This window comes from Zootoca vivipara, chromosome 8, assembly GCF_963506605.1.
Source record: "Zootoca vivipara chromosome 8, rZooViv1.1, whole genome shotgun sequence".
Taxonomy (NCBI): domain Eukaryota; kingdom Metazoa; phylum Chordata; class Lepidosauria; order Squamata; family Lacertidae; genus Zootoca; species Zootoca vivipara.
Genome location: NC_083283.1, coordinates 46,607,258 through 46,631,652, shown reverse-complemented (window position 1 = coordinate 46,631,652; position 24,395 = coordinate 46,607,258). Strand labels below are relative to the sequence as shown.

At 43.2% G+C, this 24,395-nt stretch overlaps 1 protein-coding gene across 1 annotated transcript in view; it reads left to right on the top strand.

Annotated features, from left to right (window-relative positions):
* DLGAP1 (DLG associated protein 1) overlaps positions 1-24,395 on the top strand; it is a 105,065-nt gene that overhangs the window by 26,594 nt on the left and 54,076 nt on the right. The window contains exons 3-4 of the mRNA XM_035124393.2: positions 2,379-2,556; positions 13,770-14,010. Of these exons, the coding sequence (XP_034980284.1) occupies positions 2,379-2,556; positions 13,770-14,010 (419 nt within the window). The remainder of the gene's footprint in view (positions 1-2,378; positions 2,557-13,769; positions 14,011-24,395) is intronic.

Genomic DNA, 24,395 nt, shown 5'->3' with positions numbered 1-24,395 from the left:
CCGTGCAGCGGCTCTACCAAGCCTACCATCTACCATTGTGATGACACCCAAATACGTTCTAAACAAAACAAGACCATTGCAACATAGGAAAGATGGATAAAGCTGATGAATGAGTTACGGGGCAGCAGTTTTAGCCTGCCATTTTGCAGCCCTACCAAGTTTTAATCAAGATGCAGAGAAAAAGTTTTTTAAGAAAAACAGAAGTGTTTCTAATATTTCAGCATTTCTTTCCTGTGCTCCATTTCCAATGCAAACTTAGGGAGGAGGCTAGAGCCGAGTGGGGTCGGGATCCATTGAGGCTGTGCTGCTTTTCCCTCCCTTCCTCCCTCCCTGCAGCCTTCTCCTCATCCCTTGCAGTAGTGCCTTCCACCTGTGCCATCTTACCACCTCTCCCCATAACCTACCACAGCACAGGCCAGCCACTGTAGTGCTGGTGTGCCTGCACCGACAGTGGGGATGCAGTTGAGGAGGCATTTCTGGACTCCAATGAATGTGTGGCACTGCCTGTGGGCGATGCATTCCTTGGAGGTTGGATGTGCCCACCCGCTTTGTGGATCCTACCTCCCAGGACAGCCACCTCACTTTACCTTGGCTCAGGGGCTCTGTTTAAAGCATAGAGTGAGCCCCACTCAAAGGCACTTGCCAGGTTTTCAGTCTCCTGGGTTGGTTTGCACCTTCCACCCCCACCCACTTAGTGGTCTTGGATCATTGTTTTGTAGTAACTATCTCTATGGACTATCTCTGGATTATCTCTGGATTAGCATGTGCCGATCAACTTTGATGTTTTCCCGAGGAAGTACATCCTCATCCAGAAGCTTCCCCTTTCATGTAAAACTTGGTTCTCACAATTATCTGTACTCTACATTTCCCTGCAGATAGAAGCATATTGATTATCTCCACTTCAGTCCCTTGTATACTTGTCAGAAGAACCTATCCAAAAAACACATTGGTTTCTTATCACATTCATTTATTGAGACCCTTTACCAGACAAAGTTACTTGGTTGTAGCCGTTGTTTCACCTGTGATAACTGGTATCATTGTTCAGTTTGGTTATGTAGTTTTTAATGTGTTTTATTTATTTTTATGACTACTTTGCTAGGTTTGTAATTATGTAAATCTTTTCATATTGTATATTGTAAGCCACCTTGAGCATTGTTTTAACTGTGGAAAGGCAGCATACAAATAAAATGATGATGATCATCATCATCATCTCCAGCACTTACGGTATTGATTCTTCTGTTTAGGATGTATCCCATAATTTAAGAACAGAACGAATCAATAAGTAGCAAAGACCCCATCTGCTACCTGTACAAATCATCACATATGTTATATAAACTACAATTCATATGCAAGTATAGCTACAAAAGTTTTGCAGGTATGTGCCATGACTGCTGCTGTGAGGGAGTAGACAAGCACACCAGGAGCCTTTTGACATGAACTTAGCAAAAGGATACTTTTTGCTAGCTTAGCAAAAGCATCCTTCTCTAGCGTAGAAAGACCTTGCTACATCAGTGCCAAGAAATAATAAAAAGGTATTCAGCAAGTATTCATGGCATAGCCTTTAGAAACATTCATATTTTATATCAATAATGTTTCTAAAACACAGGATTGACTATTCCATATACTGTATATGCTACCAAATGTCTAGTTCTGACCCATGTCCTTCAGGAATTGACTTAATCTGCCACAGTTTTCGCTAGCTGCTCAGTTCTACTGCCTCCCATTTCATCAGTTCAGAATTCCATGGAAGTTACCTCTGTGATGTTCTTTAAGGGTTCATGACTTGTTTCTGCAACTGCTCTCCTCTTTATTTCCTCAGAGCAGTGATCAAAATCACAAGGAAGATGGATCACACTTTAAGCACTGAATACAGTTTGCTTCTCAAAAACTAAAAAAAATGCTTTTTAAAAAGTCAGTTTATTTTTATGCTTCCATTCGCTTAAAAAAAAGGCACCTATTGCAGTCTCCTTGTGTCAAATTGATGCTGTTGCACTGCTTGTCAAGATGCCATGAAGGAACTAACCACTTGGGCGGTTATTACAACAAGAAGCCTTGCTTTAGACTATGCTGTCAATAAGTGTAATGCAGATGGTGCTGTTGTGACAGGCTTGTCCTTAGAATTAGAAGGAAGATGACTTGAGCAAATGAACTGGAACAGCCCACTTCCTCTACTGTACTGTACTGAATTTATAAATGACATGGGGATACTTGTTTTTTCGTGTGTGTGTGTGTGTGTGTGTGTGTGTGTTAGGGGGCTGTACATTATTTTGCTTGGAACCTATGTTCACTCATGTTGCAAAGTATTGTCAGTGCTGATCAGCGGTTAGAAATGTAGATATGATGGGATGACTTCTTCCTGCTTTTTTTCCCCCTTCAAGGATATCTAGTGAACATTCTCCAAAGCTTCAGATCCGAAGCCACAGTTACTTGAGGGCAGTGAGCGAAGTTTCAATCAATAGGAGTTTGGATAGCCTGGACCCTGCAGCTCTGCTTACTTCTCCCAAATTCCGTTCCCGGAATGAGAGCTACATGAGGGCCATGAGCACTATTAGTCAGGTGAGTGACATGCGTGCAAAACTGAGAAAACAAGGTTGGCATCAGTTGCCAGCCTGAGTAGTTCTCAAGTGAAAGCAAATATGTGACTAATTGCATGGCTTGATTTTTTTTAAAAAAACCACTTGTTTAAAATCAAATCCTCAGTATTCCATCCTACTCATGATGGGTGTATGCTGATAGAAGCGGGCTGGATTTCAATGGGTGGGTTGACCAGGGGCAGCAAACAGGTTTAACCACCACCTGAATGTAGTTCACAACTGTTCTCGTTCACTATTTCCCCCTTTACTTTCTCCGATATATTCACAGTTGCCATTCACGTCTATTGAGAAAAGTAAACCACTTTGAAGAAACTTTTTGTAGTTAGTGCTGGACAAGCCACAGATGGTGGCTCTCCAGGGAAATAGGTATATTTGGTTCCCCCTCCATTTGTTCATCTTTTAGATAACTTGTTTCTTTATTCCATCTGTAGCCCATTTCAAGACCGATGGCATGATTTGCATGTATGTTTGATCAGTATAATGTAAGGTGAAAAATTTCCACGCATGGATCTGTTCAGTCTCTCACATTAGCTGAATGGACAATGATGTTGCAAATATTCCCACAGTTATTATTTCTAAAAACAACAACAACCAAGGTTAATGCAACACTGGCCGCATGGGTAAGTGTGGCTAACTTTACAAGTAAAAATGAACCATTTCAGCCATGGAGTGAGTTGTTGAATAGATAGCCTCAGGCAGATTCTCTCCCTGTGATACACACACACACACACACCCCAGCACCCCATCCCTGGGTAATTTGAAATATGTTTGAGACTGTGAGGAATAACAAGTAACCGAAGGGGTTAACTGTGTACTGTGTAGCACCTGACCACTGAGGAAGATATCATGTTACAGAATGTGCTAGAAGTGTTTCTGTGTGTATCAGTTGGTTTCGTTTTTGCCTGGGAGACGGTCGCAAGATGTCTGCGCTCTCACCAGGTTGTTTGTTATTTTCTCTGTAGAATAAACTCCAGTAGTTATTAGAACACTTTGGACTCTGTGTGTTCTTAAGAGGCTTTTTATCCAACGGCTATACAAGCTTCCGCTGTGTGTGAGAAGAAGAAGAACTCTGCTGTGTGTTTTACTGCCAGCCCGGGTCTACGGAGCAGAGGCGCTAGAGAAAGCGTGCCGGGCGGTAATTAGTGGCTCCTAATTGAGTCATAAACAACTCAAAGGAGTCCTATATTCGTCACAGGTTATGGGTCACAGGTCATGGATCCACCTGTCACAGGCTCTGGGTGACAGGTTCTGGGAGATAAGAGGTCCTGAACTTAATCAATCACCAAAGCAATAAAAGGTGATTGCAGCTGTAAAAGCCTTGGAGAAAGCCGGTGTAAAGAGCTAGCTGGGAGAAACCTGTTGTTTTGCAGTCGGCAATTAACAGATGCACTCGCTAGCAGAAAGACCCTGGACTAGAGGCTGGGATCCGCAGTCTACCCGGAGGAGCAACGTCAGCTATTCTGAGTGAGTACAGTACAGTGCTGGACACGGAGCCCGGGAGTAGACAAGATGGCGGAGCAGCTACAGGAGTCATTTGTCGTGCCGTTCCAGAGGTTGAATGGCGACAACTATGCAGAGTGGAGAGAAAGGGCCAGAATGTGGTTGCTGGGAAAGGATTTATGGACTTGTGTGTTAAATCCTCCAACCCCTGTCGCTGATAATTCAGCAGCTGAAGCACAGAGGTTTGCAGCAGAAACCAGGAAAGACAATAAGGCTCTATGTGCCATTGCCATGAGCTGTGATGCTACGCAACTGCCCTATGTGCAAAATGCTGAAAATGCTAAGCAAGCCTGGGACAGTTTGGAAAGGGTCCATCAGAGAAAAACAGCTGGAGCTAAGCTGCATGCTATGAGGCATCTCTTTGAGTTGAGACTGAGACCAGGGCAACCCATTAAGGAGCACATTGCCAATGTGATTGATGCATTCCATAAGCTGCAGCGGCATGAGCTTGTGTTCAAAGAGAAGGAAAAAGTTTATATTTTGCTGTCTAGTTTGGGAAACGCCTATGAGCATTTGTGCTTAACGTTTGAGGCAATGCCTGAAGATGAACTCACGATTGCTTACGTTTCTAGTCGTTTGGCGGACGAGGAACTGCGACGCCAGAAAGAATCGGCTGAGAAGGGGGGCCGTGGGCGCAGAGAAGCCAGTGGGGGTGCAGGAAAAAGCACTGAGGAATCCACTGTGAGTGCGTGCGCAACAAGGCTTTGTTTTCGGTGCCAGCAGCCTGGGCACGTAGCGAGATTCTGCCCAGCTCCGGAAGCAGCCAAGGTCACTCAGCCAGGTGCCAGGCAACCCAGCGGACGTGGTCGTGGGACCAGCCAGCAGCGCCGAGGCAGAGGACGTGGGAAGACTACAGATAAGCCTGTCAGCCAACATCTTTCTGCTGCCTTAGCAACGGTTAGAAACAAAGGACAGGACAGTTTCACTTTTATTGTCGACAGTGGTAGCACCCATCATCTTGTGCCGCCTTCAGGACAGATCCTGAACTGCAGGCCACTTGAAGATGAAAAAAGCCTGCATCTTGCTGATGGTTCTTCTGGAACAATTAAAAGCAAGGGTGTTTTTTATATGCAATGCTTAGACACTAACCTTGATGTTTATGGTTACAGGTAGGTAGCCGTGTTGGTCTGGATCGAAGTAAAATAAAAAAATTCCTTCAGTAGCACCTTAAAGACCAACTAAGTTTTTATTTTGGTATGAGCTTTCGTGTGTATGCAGGGTATCTGAAGAAGTGTGCATGCACACGAAAGCTCATACCAAAATAAAAACTTACTTGATGTTTATGTTGTACCAGGCATGGAGAATGGTCTCTTAAGTGTGTCTTGCTTATTGCGTGAGGGCTTTGAAATAAGTTTTGCCAATGGTGTTTGCAAAATTGCCAGAGATGGGGCTGAGCTGATAAGCGTTACTGTTGGGTCTGATGGTCTGTTTGTCCTAGATGGGAGGGGGCAAGCAGGTGGAAGTAACACTGGTGATGCTCAGGCTAAAAGTGGTAATACCCCAAAGGGCACAGAGGGCGCTATTCATAAGGATTGTATTCATGCTTGGCATAGGAAATTTTGTCACATGTCTTTTCCTTATGTGAAAAAAGCCCCTGATTTTGTCAAAGGTTGCAGGTTCAAGCCATGCAATAAACACCTGCAATGCCGTGCATGTGCGAAAGCGAAGACGAAGAGATGCTGTTATCCTAGGTCTGAGAGGAAGAGCACAAAACCATTTCAGTTAGTGCACTTGGATATTTCTGGGCCGATGTCAACGTCAAGTTTAGGTGGTTCAAAATATGTTTTGTGTCTTCTGGATGATTTCAGCCATTTTTCCTGGGTCATAACACTGAAAGAGAAGGGGGAGGCTGCCAGAGTGATAAAAGAGTAGGTAGCCGAAGTAGAACTACAGTTCTCTCTCACTGTCCAGTGTTTCCAGAGTGACAGGGGGGGGAGTTTTTGAGTGCAGAACTACAAGGGTTTTTCCGCAGCAAGGGAATTAGGCACAGGAAAACCGCCCCTTTTAGTCCACAGGAAAATGGTTTAGTTGAAAGAAAATTTAGAACGCTGTCTGAACTGGTAGAGGCAACGTTGTTTGATGCAGGATTACCCCAGAAGTTTTGGGGGGAATGCTATAAATTTGTGAATTATTGTTCAAACCGCGCTTTTAATTCAGTTGTGGACAACACACCCTACTACATGTTGTATGGCAAAGTTCCGAAGGTGCACTATTTCAGAACTTTTGGGTGTGAGGCTTGGGTTCTAATTCCAAAGCAGAAGCGCAGAAAGGGAGGATCAAGATCCAGGAAAATGATCTTCTGTGGTTACGAACCAAACTCAAAGGCTTGGAGGTTTGTACCAGCAGAGGGGGACCAAACCCGCATTCACATTAGCAGGAGTGCTACGTTCTGTGAACAAGAGGGCTGGAGACGCATTCATACTAACCCCAAAGTTCTTCTTGACTGGTCTTCAGGTTTTGACCAGGAAGAGGAAACTCAGGTGGCTGATGCTGGAGTTCCAGGTGCTGCAGGACCAGATCCAGGTCAGGCAGCTGGTCCAAGTGGTGTAGCTCCTAGGGAAGTGAAGCAAGTAGTCAGAAGCGCACCGACTTCACCCCAGGTCAAGCCTGGGAAGTACAGCAAACGTGGTAGGTCACCCACTTCACCCAAAGCAAGCCCAGAGGGGGCTGCAAAGCGTAGTAAGTCTCTTGACAGTGCTGCTAGTCCGAGAGAGACAGTCAGAGACAAGCAGTTCGGATTTAGAGGGGGAAGATGTGGGACCAAGGCGTTCAAAACGCACCACAAAAGGTAAACCACCTGAAAGGTTTTCAGCTGTCAGTGTATGGGCGAACCTAGCAGTGTGTGAGCCTGAAAGCTTTGAAGAGGTGCAACAGTTGTCAGTGGAGGAAGCTAGGAAGTGGAAAGTTGCAATGGAGAAAGAGTTGAACTCCATGCAATCTCTTGGTGTGTATAGCCTAACACAGTTGCCAGAAGGCAAGAAAGCAGTCAGTTGTAGGTGGGTTTACAGGCTGAAACCCACAGTGACTGGAGAACCTCAGTACAAGGCTAGGTTAGTGGCTAGAGGTTTTACTCAGAAGAAAGGAATCCACTACACAGATGTCTTTAGTCCGACTTCGAGATCGGAATCTTTCAGGATGCTTTTAGCGACTGCAGCGCAGAGAGGCCTAGTGGTCAACCACTTTGATGTGGACACCGCTTATTTGAACTCTGACCTCCAGGAGAAGTTGTACTTGTTGCCTCCTCCAGGGTTTGAGAGTGACGTGCCAGGTCAGGTGTGGAAGCTGCACAAGTCGATCTACGGTCTGAAGCAATCCGCTAAAAATTGGAATTCATGTCTTGATTCTGTTTTGAAGAGCCTAGGTTTCAAGAAGAGTCTAGCTGACAGTTGTCTGTATCTCAGAGGTGAAGGAGAACAGCAAGAACTGTTGCTTGTCTATGTAGATGACCTGATTTGCTTAGCAAAGAGCCAGATGCAAGTGCAGAAGTTTGCAAAAGAGCTAGGCAAGAGGTTCAAACTCAAGAATCTAGGTGCAGTGAATGTTTATCTAGGTGTGCAGATAGACAGAACTGAGGATGGAAGTTTTTTGCTCAGTCAGAAAGGCAAGATTGAACATTTGCTGGAGAAGTTCAGAATGTCTGACTGTAAAGGGGTCAGAACACCCATGGAGACAAACTTTGTGAAAGAGTCACAAGTGAAGGACAAAGTAGCGTTTGAGAGTCCTGAAGTGTTTCAGTCAGCGCTAGGGAGTCTGTTGTATTTGTCACAATGGAGCAGACCAGATATTGCTTTTGCAGTCAATTTGCTCAGTAGAGAAGCATCGAAACCTAGCGTGCATGCTTGGAATGGCATTAAGAGAGTGCTTAGGTATTTGCAGGAGACCAAAGAGTATTGTTTGGAGATGTCAGCGCAAGGTGAGCCACAACTCACTTGTTTTGCAGATGCTGATTGGGCCAATCAGGAGGACAGGAAGTCAGTGACTGGTTTGGTAGTCAAGTTTGGAAATGCCCTGATTGGTTGGCGGTCGCGCAGGCAAAGCCTAATAGCAATGTCTTCCACGGAAGCCGAATTCTGTGCGTTGTCTGCGACATGCACTGAGTTGGAGTACTACAGATGTTTGGTCCAGGAAATCTGGGGTGATTGTAGCCAGCCCATCACTGTTTGGGGCGACAATCAACCATCTTTGAGACTGGCGGAGTCTGGACAGTTCAAGGCCAGAACCAAACACTTAGACATCCGCTTCCGAAACGTATGTCAGAGCATACAGGTAGGCTTGGTAAAGTTGAGGTATTGTCCAAGCCAGGAGAACCTAGCAGATGGGTTCACAAAACCCTTGAGTTTCCAACGGCATGGGGAATTCTGTGAAGGGTTGGTTTTGGGGTAAGTTTGGATACCCGCTATCCCCAGTGTTCAGGTGAGAGGGGGTGTGAGGAGTAACAAGTAACCGAAGGGGTTAACTGTGTACTGTGTAGCACCTGACCACTGAGGAAGATATCATGTTACAGAATGTGCTAGAAGTGTTTCTGTGTGTATCAGTTGGTTTCGTTTTTGCCTGGGAGACGGTCACAAGATGTCTGCGCTCTCACCAGGTTGTTTGTTATTTTCTCTGTAGAATAAACTCCAGTAGTTATTAGAACACTTTGGACTCTGTGTGTTCTTAAGAGGCTTTTTATCCAACGGCTATACAAGCTTCCGCTGTGTGTGAGAAGAAGAAGAACTCTGCTGTGTGTTTTACTGCCAGCCCGGGTCTACGGAGCAGAGGCGCTAGAGAAAGCGTGCCGGGCGGTAATTAGTGGCTCCTAATTGAGTCATAAACAACTCAAAGGAGTCCTATATTCGTCACAGAGACTTCCTCCCGAAGTGTGAGCTTTTCTCTTTGAGAAAATGATGCACCCAGTTGAAGTTACTATGGACAGAGCCAGCCTAGATGCCTTCCTTCTTATCTGAACTCCTTTCATTGAATACATACATACATACATACATACATACATACATATTTTAAATCTATGCTGCCTTTCCACAACTCAAACCATGCTCAAGGCAGCTTACAACATGGAAAAAATATATAACTGCAACACAACAAAAGAGGTCATAAAAAATAAAACATGAAAAAATACACAACCAAACTGGACAATTTCCACATAAATCACAAAATTTAAAGATACAAAACACCAACAGCAAAAAGCCCACCCAAGAAAAACCAACCAACCAAACAATCCCCCAGCCCAAAAGTCTGGTCAGCAGTCTCAGTTTTTGTAGCTGGAGTCAGTCAGGGCTCTGCCTTCCCACGCCAGGTGGGGAAAGGCCTGCGAGGCAGAGAGCAGGTTTTTCAGGACTCACAGCTAAGATGGAATATACCTGGGATCTTGATATGCCAGCAGCACAAGCCCAAAACTACGAGAGTATAAATGTTGAAGCCTTGTGATTTCTCCCTCTCAATTATTTTGTGTGGCTTACTTTCACTATCTGAAGTTTCTATAACAATGTGCCATATTCATCATTGCTCACCCTTGTTTGTGCTTGTTTTATGTCTAGATTTTCATTATTTTATTTTTGTTAATTTCTTTGCCCCCCCTCAAAATGTAAAGAAATGATAAAAATAAAAGACTTAAGTAAAAAAAATTAGTTTTAAAGATATTCAGTTGCAATACATTTATAGCTTGAAAATAAGTAGCCTGTTAATTATCTGTGGTTGTGTACAGTTACTTGTGATTTCATGTGTGAATACTGTAATATTATCTGTATGTTTTTCTTATGGCTGCAATATTATTCATTCGCTTCTATGTTAAACAGAACAAGCTTATTTTCACCTATGACTGGAGGCTTGGAAAAGCAGATTCCTACATTTTAAAAGTCAGGGAATAAATGATTCAAATTTATGTTTCAAACCTTATCATCGGGACCCTTTCTCTCTCTCTCTCTGAGTAGGCTGCCACATGGTTTCTGAGTACTTAAAGTTGGCAGTACTAAATGAATTCATTCCTACTTTACCAATACACCCACTGCTAGTGTGGAAGGCGGAAGCTTGAAAGCCAGCTGGCACAAAACAACTGAAGAGAGAGGCATTTTTATTTAAGGAACCTAAGTGTGCGTGCACACATACATACTCGCAAATGGATTCTTCTGTGATGGTGCAGGATAATTTTTCCCTGCTATAAGCTACAGCCCACCTGTAAACCTTTGGGCCCATAATGTGGTTGCCAGCCTTGCTTTTTGAACACAGCGTGACACAACGGCTTATTAAATGGTTGAATTCTGTTTTGTCTTTGAATAGAAACCATCTGTCAGCCCCCATCTTGGCTCAAAACTCAGTCATTTAATAGCTGTTTGTGCCACTAGTGGCAATGGTTGGCAGCTTTTAGCTTGCTTGAGGGTTTTTACAGGATCACTAGTGGGTCTTAGCAGAGCAGTCAGAAATTCTTTCATTGGCATTAAGCATTTAGGGCCAAGATAGATGTTGTAATAATATACCCTGCCCTTCCCGGTTCGAAAACCCAGGCTCAGGGCGGCTAACAACAAATTTAAAAACAAATTTAAAAAATTAAATTTAAAAAAAACTAATTAAAAATATTATTATTATTTTAAATAAATGTATCATCAAAAGCAACCACATTACATTGCATTTCATTCTCCTTCTACCCCTAGGTAACAGATAGAAGTTATATCCATTGTAACATCATAGCATTCTGTGGCCCTCACTCCTGCATCACAACGTAGGCTGCCAGTGATGTCGCTGTGAGACATGGTGCTTGTCATGAGGCAACATTTCTAGATGTTATGAATGGGAAATATATAAATGGATGTGTGCCAGTGATTTTCAGCAGCAGACATGCATTTCCCATTACATCTTGCTCAGCCCTTTATTATTGGTTTGTTTGCTTGCTTTGAAATTTGGACCCAGAGGCAAAAAGAATCCCAATTCCTTTCCAGGAAGAACCCATCAAATTATGGCAAAGGAAATTATGGCAAATTATGGCAAAGGAAAATGCTAACGGGCAGGCAATTAAAGACTGGAGTGTATCTGAGTAAAACATTTGCACACTGCAGTAGACAGTGAAAGGATGAGAAATAAAACAAGGCCAAGATAAACATTTGCACACTGCAGTAGACAGTGAAAGGATGAGAAATAAAACAAGGCCAAGATAATGTGTTCATCAGGACAGAGTCATGAGCCATTGCGGCTAACATGTTTGACTTGAATGTGCTAAATCCATGTTCAAATCCCCACTGAGTCATATTGAAGCTGACTCACTTAATTCAGAGGGTTGTTGTGAGGCTATGAATGTGATAACATACATAATGAAGTCCACCAGTAACTTTCCTAAAAACAATATGCATAGTCACCTTTCTTTCAACAGGAATTCCCTCTTATCACTTTCCCTTTTTATTACATTTATTTAATAGATTTGTATGCTACTAAATTGTATTGCAAAGGAACTACTAGCTAAGTCAGAGTTCTCTTTAAAAGACGTTGCTGTCTATGTAACCACTCAGAGGTCAAAATGGTCTTTCACATGCTCTTTTTTAGGCTGTTATTTCACTTTAAAAATTATGTGCAGTGTCATTTGTTAAGGTCTGTTGGGAATTGTAACTCTGTAAGGCAGGCTTCCTCAACCTCTGCCCTCCAGATGTTTTGAGACTACAGTTCCCATCATCCCTGACCACTGGTCCTGCTAGCTAGGGATCATGGGAGTTGTAGGCCAAAAACATCTGGAGGGCTGAGGTTGAGGAAGCCTGCTGTAAGAGGCAAATTACAGTACCTTGATTGGGCGGGGTGGGTGGATTTTTTGAATGCATCATCATCATCATCATTGTCAATTCTTACCTACCCTTCACCCTAAGGTCCCAAGGCAGGCTGCAAAAATTGAAACACAATATTAAAAACAGTTCAAAACAGCTTACAATCATAGAAATGAGGTGGGCCCTAAAAATATGCATTCCAAGCATCAAAAGCAAGGGCAAAGAGGTCTGTCTTCAGGATTTACCAAAAGCTGTAGGGTGAAGGTGCCAGACACACCTCTGTTGGGGAGTAAGTTTCACAACTTAGCGGCTGTCACAGAGAATGCCCTCTCCCAGGCCACAGCCACCCTGAGGTTCTGAGGGCAGTGGAGCAGCCATGAAGTCCTTCCTCTGCTGATCTTAACATCCAAGAGGATATGTCGGGAAGGAGGCAGTGTTTTCCAGGATTCATGGACTGGGTCATTTAGGACTTTAAATGCTAACATGTGCGCCTTGAATTGAGCCCAGAAATGAACTGGTAACCAGTGCAGCTGTTTTAAAACAGGAATTATATGAACTATAAACAGAACTCCAATAATCTGGTTGTGTTTGGGACCAGCTGAAGTTTCTGAGTTGTTTTCAAGGAAAGCCCTATGCAGAACACCTTGCAATAATCAAAGCTGGAAGTTACCAGAGCATGACAGTAGCCAAATCATCTCTGTCCAAAAGGGGCCTCAGCTGGCGAACCAGCAAGAGCAGAAAAAAGGCACTCCTGGCCACTGAGGCCACCTGAACCTCCAATGAAAGTGCTTTATCAGGGGATTAGGTTAAAACAAGCACAATATATTACCAGTTGGTAAGAGAGACCTTTCTGACTATCTTCCTTCAGTAGCCAGTGCAGGTAGCAAAATACGTGAATGTTGTAATGTCTCTTAAATGTGGTATGATTTTTAGTTCTTAGCTTGTCGTTTTTTATGTAGAATCAAGTTTTATCCAACAAACATCCCATTAACTCGAGAACTTCTGCCTGTATAACAGGACCTCTCCCTCTCCTTTCCTCTTTCCACCTACACACACACACACACCCCAAATCAGTTCTGGGTTTCCCCATCACCCTCCAAAGCAGATTGGAGGCGGGAACAGGGAGAGGAAGTCCCATTGCACAGGCAGAAGACCTCACACTAGCAGGGTGACTTTGCTCAATACAACCCAGTTTGTTTTACTGAAGCTGTGATTTCGCGTTTTATACTTTGCATTTTGTCTTACTGGTTGTTTCACCATAATAAACAGCTGACTGAGCAACTTTACATGCTGTTGTGTCAAATGCTTTAATAAAATTCAGGCTATTTAGGCAGCTTAGAAACCAAGTATGATACTCTCTTGTTGTTGTTTTAAAAAAGAAACTTTTAAAAGAAACCTTTCTCTCCTCCTCTCTCAAATGATGGTGCTTTGAGATTTTATTCTCTACAAATTTCAGATTAGAAAATACCCTTTTAATTTAATTAAAGCTGACACCAGTGCTGGAATATGACTTTAAAAGCTTGGAGGACTTAACTGTGGCTTTGCATAATTAAGCTTTCAGCTGGTTCTTTGCTACTTTGCCAGGATAGATCTTTTGTGCTTGATATAGGCTGTTTCCACCATTTTCTAGACTCTAGAGAATTAAAAAAAATGCAAAATAGTTAAGCTGATACTTTTTGGCGCTGCACGTGTTTCCTTGATATGTATGTATGTTTCCATGCAAGTGTTTCATTGATATATATGTATGTTTTGAAAGCTGGAGTGATCCAAGAGGGAATGAGTCTGGTAAAATATATCTTCTGACCTGTTTTGTGATGCTTTATCATAGGGATGTAAAGTTTTGTTCTGTCTTTCCCCCTTTGGTATTAGATGGTAATGCAAGCTGGGCGGCTCTGTTGGATATACGGTAATTAAACTGCCTTCTCTTTGCCTGCAGGTGAGTGAGATGGAAGTAAATGGTCAGTTTGAGTCAGTCTGCGAATCTGTATTCAGTGAGCTAGAGTCTCAAGCAGTAGAGGCCCTGGACCTGCCAATGCCAGGCTGCTTCCGCATGAGGAGCCACAGCTACGTGAGAGCCATCGAAAAGGGCTGTTCCCAAGATGATGAATGTTTGTCACTTAGGTCCTCGTCCCCCCCACGCACAACCACCACTGTGAGGACCATCCAAAGCAGCACTGGTGAGTAACTTACAAAATAAATAAGACAGAGGTGGGTTGAACTGAGATACCAGTTAACACTTATTCCCAGCATTGCCCCTGGAGACCGCTTGCAGCCTTACACTCTTTTGCTTGGAACAGTGTTTCTCACTAATAACATATTCTTGGCAATTTCCTATCACTTTCATAACACACATTCCATATATGATGAGTTCCAGATTGCGTCTTCATGCTGTTGGCACACAAACTTAGCGTATGTTTTCTGAATGCCCACATTGTATGTACAATATAGGAATTGTAGCTCTCTGCGTACTGCTGTGCATTAAATGCCTTTCAGACTGAGTTTCAGATTATTGTATAGTTGGGAAATGTGCAATATATAGAAATTTTCACACTGACTAGCCCAACAAATGCATGTGAAGACTGTACAGAGTGTGTGACAGCAAAATCAATTATCCCACCCCCTAATCCATTCTCAGCATTGCAAGCCTGTGTTTGGTATGTAGAAATCCTTCAAATCAGATTGTTTCAGGAAAAAAATTAGCCTGTTTTAGTGAACAGAAAACAAGGATAGTTCAGAACAAAAGAAAGGGTTGGTTTGTCTTTCTATTCAACTGTAGGAATGCATGAAGTACTCATACATGTGTAACTTCTAACTTTTTATATGAGGGATAAATTAGTTTGTATTCTGGCAATGACCTTGCTCTTTTAAACTCAAATACAAATGCAGAATTTAAAAAGGTTTGCGTGATTTCATCATTCAATAATGACACTTCATAGATTCATGGTAAGGTACGTGGCATGCATTATCATCATGATATATTTTTCCATTCAGGCTTTTGGCCTTCAACTTGGAGAGGTTTAAATATTGTGGCCTCTTTTAGTGGGAAGGATATGTTAAACCAGGCATAGGCAAACTCTGGCCCTCCAGATGTTTGGGACTACAATTCCCATCATCCCTGACCACTGGTCCTGTTAGCTAGGGATGATGGGAATTGTAGTCCCAAACATCTGGAGGACCAGAGTTTGCCTATGCCTGTGTTAGACTGATTGATATATATAAACTAGAATATATTTTCTTGTTTAATTTTTGTGTTATGTTGCAAGTTGCTTTGAGCTTACATTTTGTTTAAAAAGTGACTAGTAAATCCTAATAAGAATGTCTTCTAACAACCTACACTGGAGAGTTGCTCCATGATGCCCACTTGGCTTCTTTCCTGTTAGAATAAAACCAATAATAAAAAGAGAGAGAGAAAGAAGGAAAAGAAGTTTCTCGGTGGTGTTCAACTAAGTTTTACTTAGAGTAAAGTGACTTAAATTAATGGATCTAACTTAGAGCAGACCCATTTAAATTAATGACTGAGTGAAGCTTAGTTGAATTCTACCCTCTGTGTTTAGGTGCATTCTGGAATTGCTCTTTTGCACCGCAATGAAAGTGATTTGAGAACGTTTCTCGACACAGATCTGAACACAGATCTTGTGCTGTGGATTCCACCCACAGTATAATGACAAGAACACCCTGAGGATAAAAGGCAAGGGGAAATGCACCCATGAGTGAAGATGAGTCAGGAAGTGGGGAGGAACCATGCACACTTATCAACCCACAGGCATCAATCCCGTCAGTGCTGGTGCCTTACCTGGAGATCTACCTTGTAGATGTGCTGAAGCACAAAGAGATGGTGTCACTGTTATTTCCTCCCTACCTACCGTGGCCAGCAAGACTCTCATTTTCTACCATAGCAGGTTCAGCAGGAGGCTGTTCAAAGGGACTAGTGGAAGAATTAGGTGGGAGAGACTGTAGTTGCAATATCACTGCCTCAGAGCCCTTAAACCTATAGGCACCATTTACAGCCAAAGGCCCTGACATTCCTGGTCAATCGTGCCCAGGTTTGGGAGAGAGGTTGTGACTGATGAGCTTTGCAGGAGATTTCTGACATTATCAAGGTTTCTTGGATTCAGTGGTGCCTTGCAGCAACAGATTTTCGGTGAAAGACCTTTTGCAATATAAAAATAAAAAAATCATAAAACGTTGCTTATATCTTTAAGCAACAAAGCACCTATAAAGTCTCCATTGTTGCTGTTCAAAAGAAAATGTGTGTGATGCCATATGGGTGTGTGTAAAAGGCAGTCGTCACCCTAAAACGTTTGTTGCTCTTCCCACATCAAAGCAATTGGAAAGAAGAGGATTATTGGGCTGTTACTGTAGAAATATAATTGGAAATGGAGAAGCATAGGTTTTGCTCCAGGCTCCTGTGGGCAGAAAATGCTCAAACTGAAATTGCTTAGAGCTTTATAGACTAAACTCATCATGTTGAACTTGGCTCAGAGGGAATAGGAAGTCAATGCAGTTGTTGAAAAATTAGCTTAATACCTTCAGCTTCCTAGCACCACTTAGCAGGGTGGCAGCTGCAATCTGAACCAGATGTGATTGCTGAACAAGCTTCAAGTGCATCCCCATGTGGCTTGCTGCAGTACTTCAGGCCAGAAGTGGCAAAGGCACATCATGTCTGAAAGAAAGGACAGCAGTTGCAAATTTAGTTGCCTTTTCTCAAATGATGAAGTTTCAGCACATGTGTACAGGCTCAGTCATACTGACTCATGCTTGTCCGGTGCTATCTCCACTGATTCTACCTTCAGTTAAGACTGCCGCCTTTTTGGTTTTTAGGCGCTTTTAATTTTGTCATTAACAGGTGAGGAGTGGAGAATCAACAGAAGCAGTTTTTCCAATCACTCCATTTTCATGCAGGCTTTTAATGAGTTGTGACACAGAAGCTGTGCAGGAAAAAGTTGGCAACATTAGGCTCTGCATAATTGCTCCAAGGAAGTGCTTTCTAGGAATATAGCAGGCAAAGCTATAGTACTAATCCTAGTGGTCTTGCCATCATTACTGCTTCAGTGTAAAAGAGTGAGCACCAATAGCATCAGAGAAATGCATCTGGTTTACTATGAAGCATAAAGCAAAATGGTTATCTTTGTCCACTGAGAGTTAAAATAAATGAATGCAGGAAAAGTTCTATACAGGTCTAGCTAAAATAACACAAAATTGAGAGAGTTTATATGTGGTAGCCTCCCCCAACTGACATACATTGGCTTTTGGAGATGAGCAAGACAAAGTTTCAAATTTCCTGAAGTGAGAGATTTTCAGCGACTATCCATCATGAATACAATGTGTTGCCATTGAATCTAAAATAGAACAACCTTTCCAAGGTCACCTACTCATTAGTAAGGAGGAATGCGTTTTCAAATCTAGTTTGAAACAACTATATAATGAACCCACGGAGCAGATCACGTCTTGCACTTACATGAAAAGACAGGAGGAACTGAACCATGCAGACTCTTTTGACAAACAGTTTTTCAGCTTCCTCTGAACATATCTTGAAAGTTTTACCCTTACTTTGCATGAAAGCTGTAATAAACTATTTTATGTCTTCTCTATCCCTGGGTATTCCACCTGCTTGGTGCACTCTACTGTGAGCTGGCCACGGATACTGAGTGGAACAATCGTATTTCAAACTCCATGAGTTTGAACACAACTAGCTTTATTGAATCTGGTAGAGTCAAAGTGTGAGTTGGGGCTCTTTTGGGAAATGTGGATAGTTGCCAGAGAAGGCCTAGGCTCTGTTCTGACATCTCCAGTGGGGTGCAATGACAGTTCATATGGCACAACCTGCCAATCTTCTGAAGGCATAATAACATAAGGTGATTGACAGCTGTCAAAGTTCCAAAATACACAACAATCAGCCATCGGAGCATAGGGCTGGCAAAAAAACTTTGCAGAGCAGTTCTCAAGTGCTAGATAAACAGCTGGCTGTCAGGTGCTTGGGAAATGCTGCACAACAAGGCTCCGCAGGCCCTTCCAATCAGCAGTGCCTGCAAAGCTCCTTTTGACCAAGCCATCTCTACGTGGCATCATATTTGATGTCAGGAGTAGACTGGGTGGCTGTGGCTTGCCTAAAATAGCAGGCCAAATCGGGAGGCCTGGCAGATCAGATCAGACCCATAGACTGGAGATTCTCTACCCCTCATCTAGGCAGCAAAAGGCATTATCACAGTACAAGGACACTTTCAAGTCTTGCAAAAGTTCTCAAGAGTTCAGAGCAGGCCAGGTAAGGAGTGTGGCCTTGGGAGAAGCCATCAGTAGGGGAAAGGTTTGGAGGGGCATATTTGGTCCCCGTGGCTGAGATTCCCCACATGTTCTGCATATTTATCATCAAGCAACAACTTTCAGGTGTTCCAGCACCATGGACAGAATCATACCTCTCCACATAGCAGCAAAGGCATTACTTTTTGCTGGTTATTTCACACATTCCTCAATGAACCCATCCCCTTTTGAGTAATCATGCACATACACAACATAAAGTGTGTCTAAGTTTCTGCTCTGATAGGATTCCGGTTTCAGAAAATGTCCTTCCTCTGGAGATAATTCTTGCTAGCTAGTACTTTTTCAATTTCATCTTTCAGGGCAGACTCTTAATTGATTTTGTTGACCTTTATGTTTCCTGTGTTCCAAAACAGAACGCTCTGTTCAAGACAAAAGTGTATCAGTGGTTTCACATAATAGCATTCCATATTCAGTGACTATTCTTAGTGTATTTCTTTGAATGACTTTCTTTTCTTTTCATTTTTCTTTTCTTTGTAATTGTAGCCACAGACAGGAAAGGTTTCTTTTCTTTTTTTCCCTCCTAATGGAGCACCTGCCATGACTTAACATGTCATAAAATCACTCCAGAAACACCCAGTTCAGGAATCCTGGGGCCAATTCAGTGATGTATGAAATGATACAGAATATTATAAGATGGCAACAAGATCAATTTCCCAAAAAGCAGTCAGCTCTGTAGACTTAGCAGTGGACAACCAAAATTCAGTTTTGTGCAGACGGAAGGGCCTAGCCTTTGGGGGATCAGGGTTTGGGGAAAGAGGTTGGGCTCAGTATCCATAAATATAGTAGTACTTACCGTAGGACCACTTTGGTGGTGGATAACATTGTAATTGAAATAAAAATATTGTGAGTTTTTTTAAGAAGTAGATTTAATGCTCTCAATGCTTCTGCAATGCTTTCCTGTGCACAAATAATACATTTGAACTTATCACAGTTTCATCATGTCAGCAATTCCCAAATCAGAGTTCCCATGTTGCATATTTATTTACCTGATACAGTGCATACCACAGATTTTCAGACCTCTTAAATATGACTTTATGCAACCGTCCATAACGCTAATTGCCCCAATGAGATGGGCTATTGGGTCCATGCATTATTAAGCAGTTCTCAGAGCAAACATTTTCATTTGTTTTTCTTATGCCATAAAAGAAAACCCAGAGGAAACCTACAACAACAACAAAACCCGTCATTCTACATCCCAGAAATGATAAATGTGTCCCTACTCTCCTGCCTTGAAATTGCAACATAGTACATAAGTATAATTTTGAAGCTGTTTCGGATCCCTCCAATAAAAAAAGACATAACAAGATGGTGCTTTTTTAAATAATAATAATGCAGGGAGGAAATCCTCTCAAGTTATTGTTTATGCAGGATAATGTAGCATTATTATTAAAGCTGGAAGTACCCCTAATTAAAGTCATAACAGCAATATCTGTTGTATGCTATAGATAGACTTAATTTTGATTAACCAGTTCATCTGATTTCTGCAGGTGTTAACCTCGTTCTCAGAACCACATGATAACTGCTGCATTGAGCTGGGTATTTGTTTGAGAGGGAGTAAAGTTGTTATTATATTAAATGTAGCCAGTCAACAAGATAACCTCTATGGCTGGAGGAAGCTATAGTTGTTGCAGGTCTATTTATCTTGCCCTAAGATCATAAACATACCTGAGACTGAAATCATTAGGGCCTCCACCTTCTGGTCCTCAAACCAGTTACAACTATTTGCTCATTCTCTGGTGTGTCCCTCTTTTTGGCAAAGCGGGTGAAGTTTTAGTTCAGTTGGGTTTTTCTGGTTTTGTGTTTTTATGTTTTTGCAAATTATGCGTTGAGTGTCCTTAACTTCCAGCTGTACATGCTTGGAACATAATTTGCTTGCACCTGGTGTTACAAAGACATTCTCCTCCTCGCTAGCTGCAGGTGGTTTGAGAATGGGAAGGGAACTTGTCAAACAAACGGAGTCTATATAGGGCGCCTTCCGATATCCTTCTCATATAAATGTCAGTTGCGGCTCTTGCGCTAATGAAAGCTTAAATCTCAAAAGGCGAGCTGTAAGCTGTTATTTGTTTCCTTGTCAGCAAAATTCTTTGAGCATTGTTTTACCATAGCTTTGTGCCACTACTTAAAATCTCTGCTTTCTCAAAGTCCTGTCATTAAAAAAGGATATTCCTTGTGCCACAGACGTTCTTAGCTTGGCCCTTCTTCTCTTAGCTTGAGACATACTGTAGTCTGGATTACATAAGAGTGATTTTTTAGTATGAAGTATCCTTTCACAGAGCTAAGGGTTTAACTACCCGCTCTGCATCTTTCTCAAAATAAATGCCTTTCCTTTTCTCATTAAGAGTCTTGTGAAGGACAAGGTATGTGCCGTGGACCAGCACTGTGCAAATGAAAAGGCTGCAGAAGATGGCAAGGACACAAAGTTGTGTAGTTCCAGCCTCGCTGTGACCATGTGCAAATGAGAGCTTAATAGTTTGTTTGCGGTAATACTGTAGAGGAAATTGCTGCCCATGATCATTCTACATACAGTATAACTTTCATGTATGTAGAAAGAGGGTACCCTCACCACATTCCAAGCTAGAGTCAGGCAAATTAAACTGCTTCAGAAACTCACAAAAATAGATTGGTTTAATCCAACCCTGAATCAGCCCCTCTTGTACTCAGACATTGATATCACCAGGACCTAAGCAGGGTCAGATCCCTACCTGCAAATCCCCAGTGAGCCTCCAAACCAGGGGTTGGCAAGGCTAACCAGGCATGGGTCAGATCACTCCCATGGAGATCCACCCCCGGCCGGCTGTCCATTGTCCTTCCTGGCTGAGGGCAGGTCAAATGCCAACCTAAGCAGGTGGGAGGCACCTGTCCAGGTAAGCCCCCGCTTGGTGCCACAAACCCCACCCACCTGTGGGGAAGGGAAGGAGGAAATTATGGGCACACACGCTAAACCCTGTCTGTGGTGCCTACCCCTACCCCCCCAAAGAATGAGACAAGAGACCAGAGTATGGGTTCAAATTGGCCACAACTTTATTGAGCCTCAGAAGTGGGAAACCTGGCATGGGCCTTGGCAGGTAACCCTCTCAGCCTGTCTGGCTGAGGGTATGCAGGGTGAGGAGGTGCAGTGGGAGGGGACTGTAAAGTGCAAACTTACACAGCATGCCCTTCCACTAACCTCGGCCCTGGAGTTTGACCTACATGCCACAGCTCTAGGGCCAGGGACTCCTGGTTTTGCCCTTTAACGGGCCCTGCAAGTGCCACCGCATGGGTAGGGAGCATGAATGCATCCCCCCCACTGGATGATAGACAAAAGGATACCTTGCCAAGGCCTAAAACTAAGGGCCTCGCCGCCAATAGTCCCACAACCAAGGAACATTCACCCATGCTCTGCCATCAAACCTTGCTGTCTGCTCAGTCCCTGAGGACTTGTCACAAGTCGCACAGCCAGAGGTCATTACCAAATGGTGTCAGATGCACTCCATCCACCCTGAATATGCCGGCCGTATCTGCCCTGATGGTGGGATGTGGGATAGAGAATCCTCCAATTAGCTGCATGGTATTGTGCATGGCCTTGTTGATTTTTTCCACCACATAATTGATGCAAGAGGGATTGGAAACCCCTCTCCAGCACAGGCAGGGAGGAGATGGCCATTGTTGGGTACAAGGCATGTATATCTGCCCTTGCAGCAAGGGTCAGGGCAATGCCTTTTTGTTCAACTAGATCATTTTCCCTCAGGTGCAAAAATCAATGCTCTCGGGGGGCCATACGCCACCGCGGCCTTAGTCAGCATGTCAAAGGACACATGTTTGTGTGTATGAAGAAAGGGCCCTTGCACTTGGGCCGGACCCTGAAGAAGCAGCGTGTGTCCAGGTATGGGCAGGGGCCCTCCTGTTCTGTCGGGGCCAGCACCAGCGTGACCCCTTTTCGCAATTGATCGGTTTTTGAGGACTGAAGCCTGACATTTACAGTATCCCCAGAGAACTTAATGTCCGTATCCACCAACCCTGATTGAGGGCCCCAGCCACCAAACACTCCCCAATGCACACGGCACCAAAAAAGGCTAGAGAGAATGTTGCATGAAAGAGACGTGTTTCGAAATTTGAGCAGCAGATCTCTGGTAATTTTTTCCAAATTAGTTTGAGTATGTCGATAGTGATGGGCTTCCTACCATCCTGACATGGGGGAATGATGCGACGCCACCCAGCCAGCAGCTTCTTGATGTGGAAGCTGTCACAGAGGTCCGGCCAACGAAGGAATTTACAAAAGAATGAGATAGCTGCCCTGTAAATCATTAAAGTTTCAATGGCAATGCCCTTGCGCTTTAGAAGAACCAGGAATTGAAGCACTTCCTCCTCAGAAGGCGTCCCAGGCCCTGGAGTAGGAACGTCTAGTGGAGGGTGCTAATGCTGACAATACTCCCTGGTTTACTTCTCGCTTCCAATCTCCATCAGATCGTCTGGAAAGGCGTCCGGGGTCTGGCCTGCCTCTGGTGCAAGCTCACGAAAACGGTCCATCTGGAAACAAGATAATGCACCAGCAGTGTTATTGTTAAGGCCAGGTATGAAACGGGCTGTGTAGGAAATATTGTGCCGCAGGCAATTCAGCAGCAGTGTTAGCCCCACTGAAAAGGCAATGCCGGGTGTCTCCAAGAACTATGTCTCCAAGAACTATGAGGCCCACAAAGAGACTTACTTTGTGCTTACAAGCCTCTGGTTTCAGTTAATATTCAATATGAAGGAATTGTCCAAAGGGCTAATTCAAATTGTTGTGACAGTTCATTTGTTCTTAGTGTTGTTTTTTTAGCTAAATTTATAGCCATCCACTTAGTCAGTGCATAATACGTCTAGGGAAACCTTATTGTTAGCCTTACTCAGAGTGCTTTTAATTTATTGGAGAACATTTAACCCAAGTCCCTACTCTGAGAGACCTTGTTCACAGAAATGGTCCCCAAACACTTCTTTTTCTTGAAGTCTCTGTTAACTGAATGTTTTTCAATGCAATTTCAAGAGTTTGTGTGCATTAAAAGGGAAGGCTAGAATACACAGCTTGAGTTGAAAACACACTGACTTTGAGTAGGGGTGCTAACAAGATTTTCTGGGCTCAGCACACTGTATGTCGCTTTGTGTCATATGCAAATTTATGTCCTCTTTTGCAACTGGAGTGGAGGACCCAAAAATAAATCAGTCACCATGCATATAATACTGTCTCTAACACAGAAAATGAACAAGTAATGCTTTCCCCCAATTGTATTTCCATACTAGAAAAGGCTTAACCTGTTGAACATGCAAGAAACCTGATTTCCCTCAGTGCCAACCCTAAACCAAAGCTGAGGTTTCAATCCTGTACCCACTAACCTGGAAGTAAGCCCAACTGAACACTAAGAGACTTATTTCTGAGTAGACATGCCTAAGCCTCTTTGCAAAGTTTTTACATATTGCACCTGATATGGGAAGGTCTTTAACATCCATCCACACATATTATGTATTAAGACTCGCAGAAAACATTTAAGGAGTACTTGATCTCAGGCAAACCCACCAGAGGGGAAAAGCCTCCTGGTTTCTGGGCTAAAAGGAAGAGCAACGTATATATATTCCAAGGTCTAGAAAATGAGAAAGAACCAAAGAAAGTGTACTAAAGGGGAGGGAGGAAAACAGCAGCTCTTTGGGACTGCAGGGATTCCTGTTGGCTGGTTTCCAAACAATTCACTCATCAGTCACAGCTCCCACTTAACTCAGTTGCTAAAATCGCTAACAGGCAGGAGAAGCCAGGTTGGCTCATCTCACAGGAATCACTTAGAAGGGTACCTGCACATTTTGCTTCATAACTTTCTTTCTAGGAGGGCTAGAGAATCTGAGGGAAGGAATCTGAGGGCTCTGCTGACTGTGAGTCTGGAACATCAGTAACCACGGTGCCCTCTTCTTAGTGACTCTGCCTGGAGAAGTATTGAACTGCAGGCTTGCTTATGTAAATTATTCTTAAAACTTTAGGTTGATTTTTTAAAATGATAAAGCCACAGAGGAACTGACAGTGTGGCATCTTTCCACAAGAATCTGCATCATTTTGGTATATGTGGGGGGACCTTAATATCCTTCACTGTCCATTTTTCATGTTCATCCTGAATGGTAGTATGCGATTAACACACATTTCAGCTGCAAAATTGCCATTAATCCCTATCAAGTTGAGCTAGAGCGGGTCAGTTTCTCTGGTATTGTGAGTTTCCGATTTCACTTTTTCTAATTGCATTCTGCATTA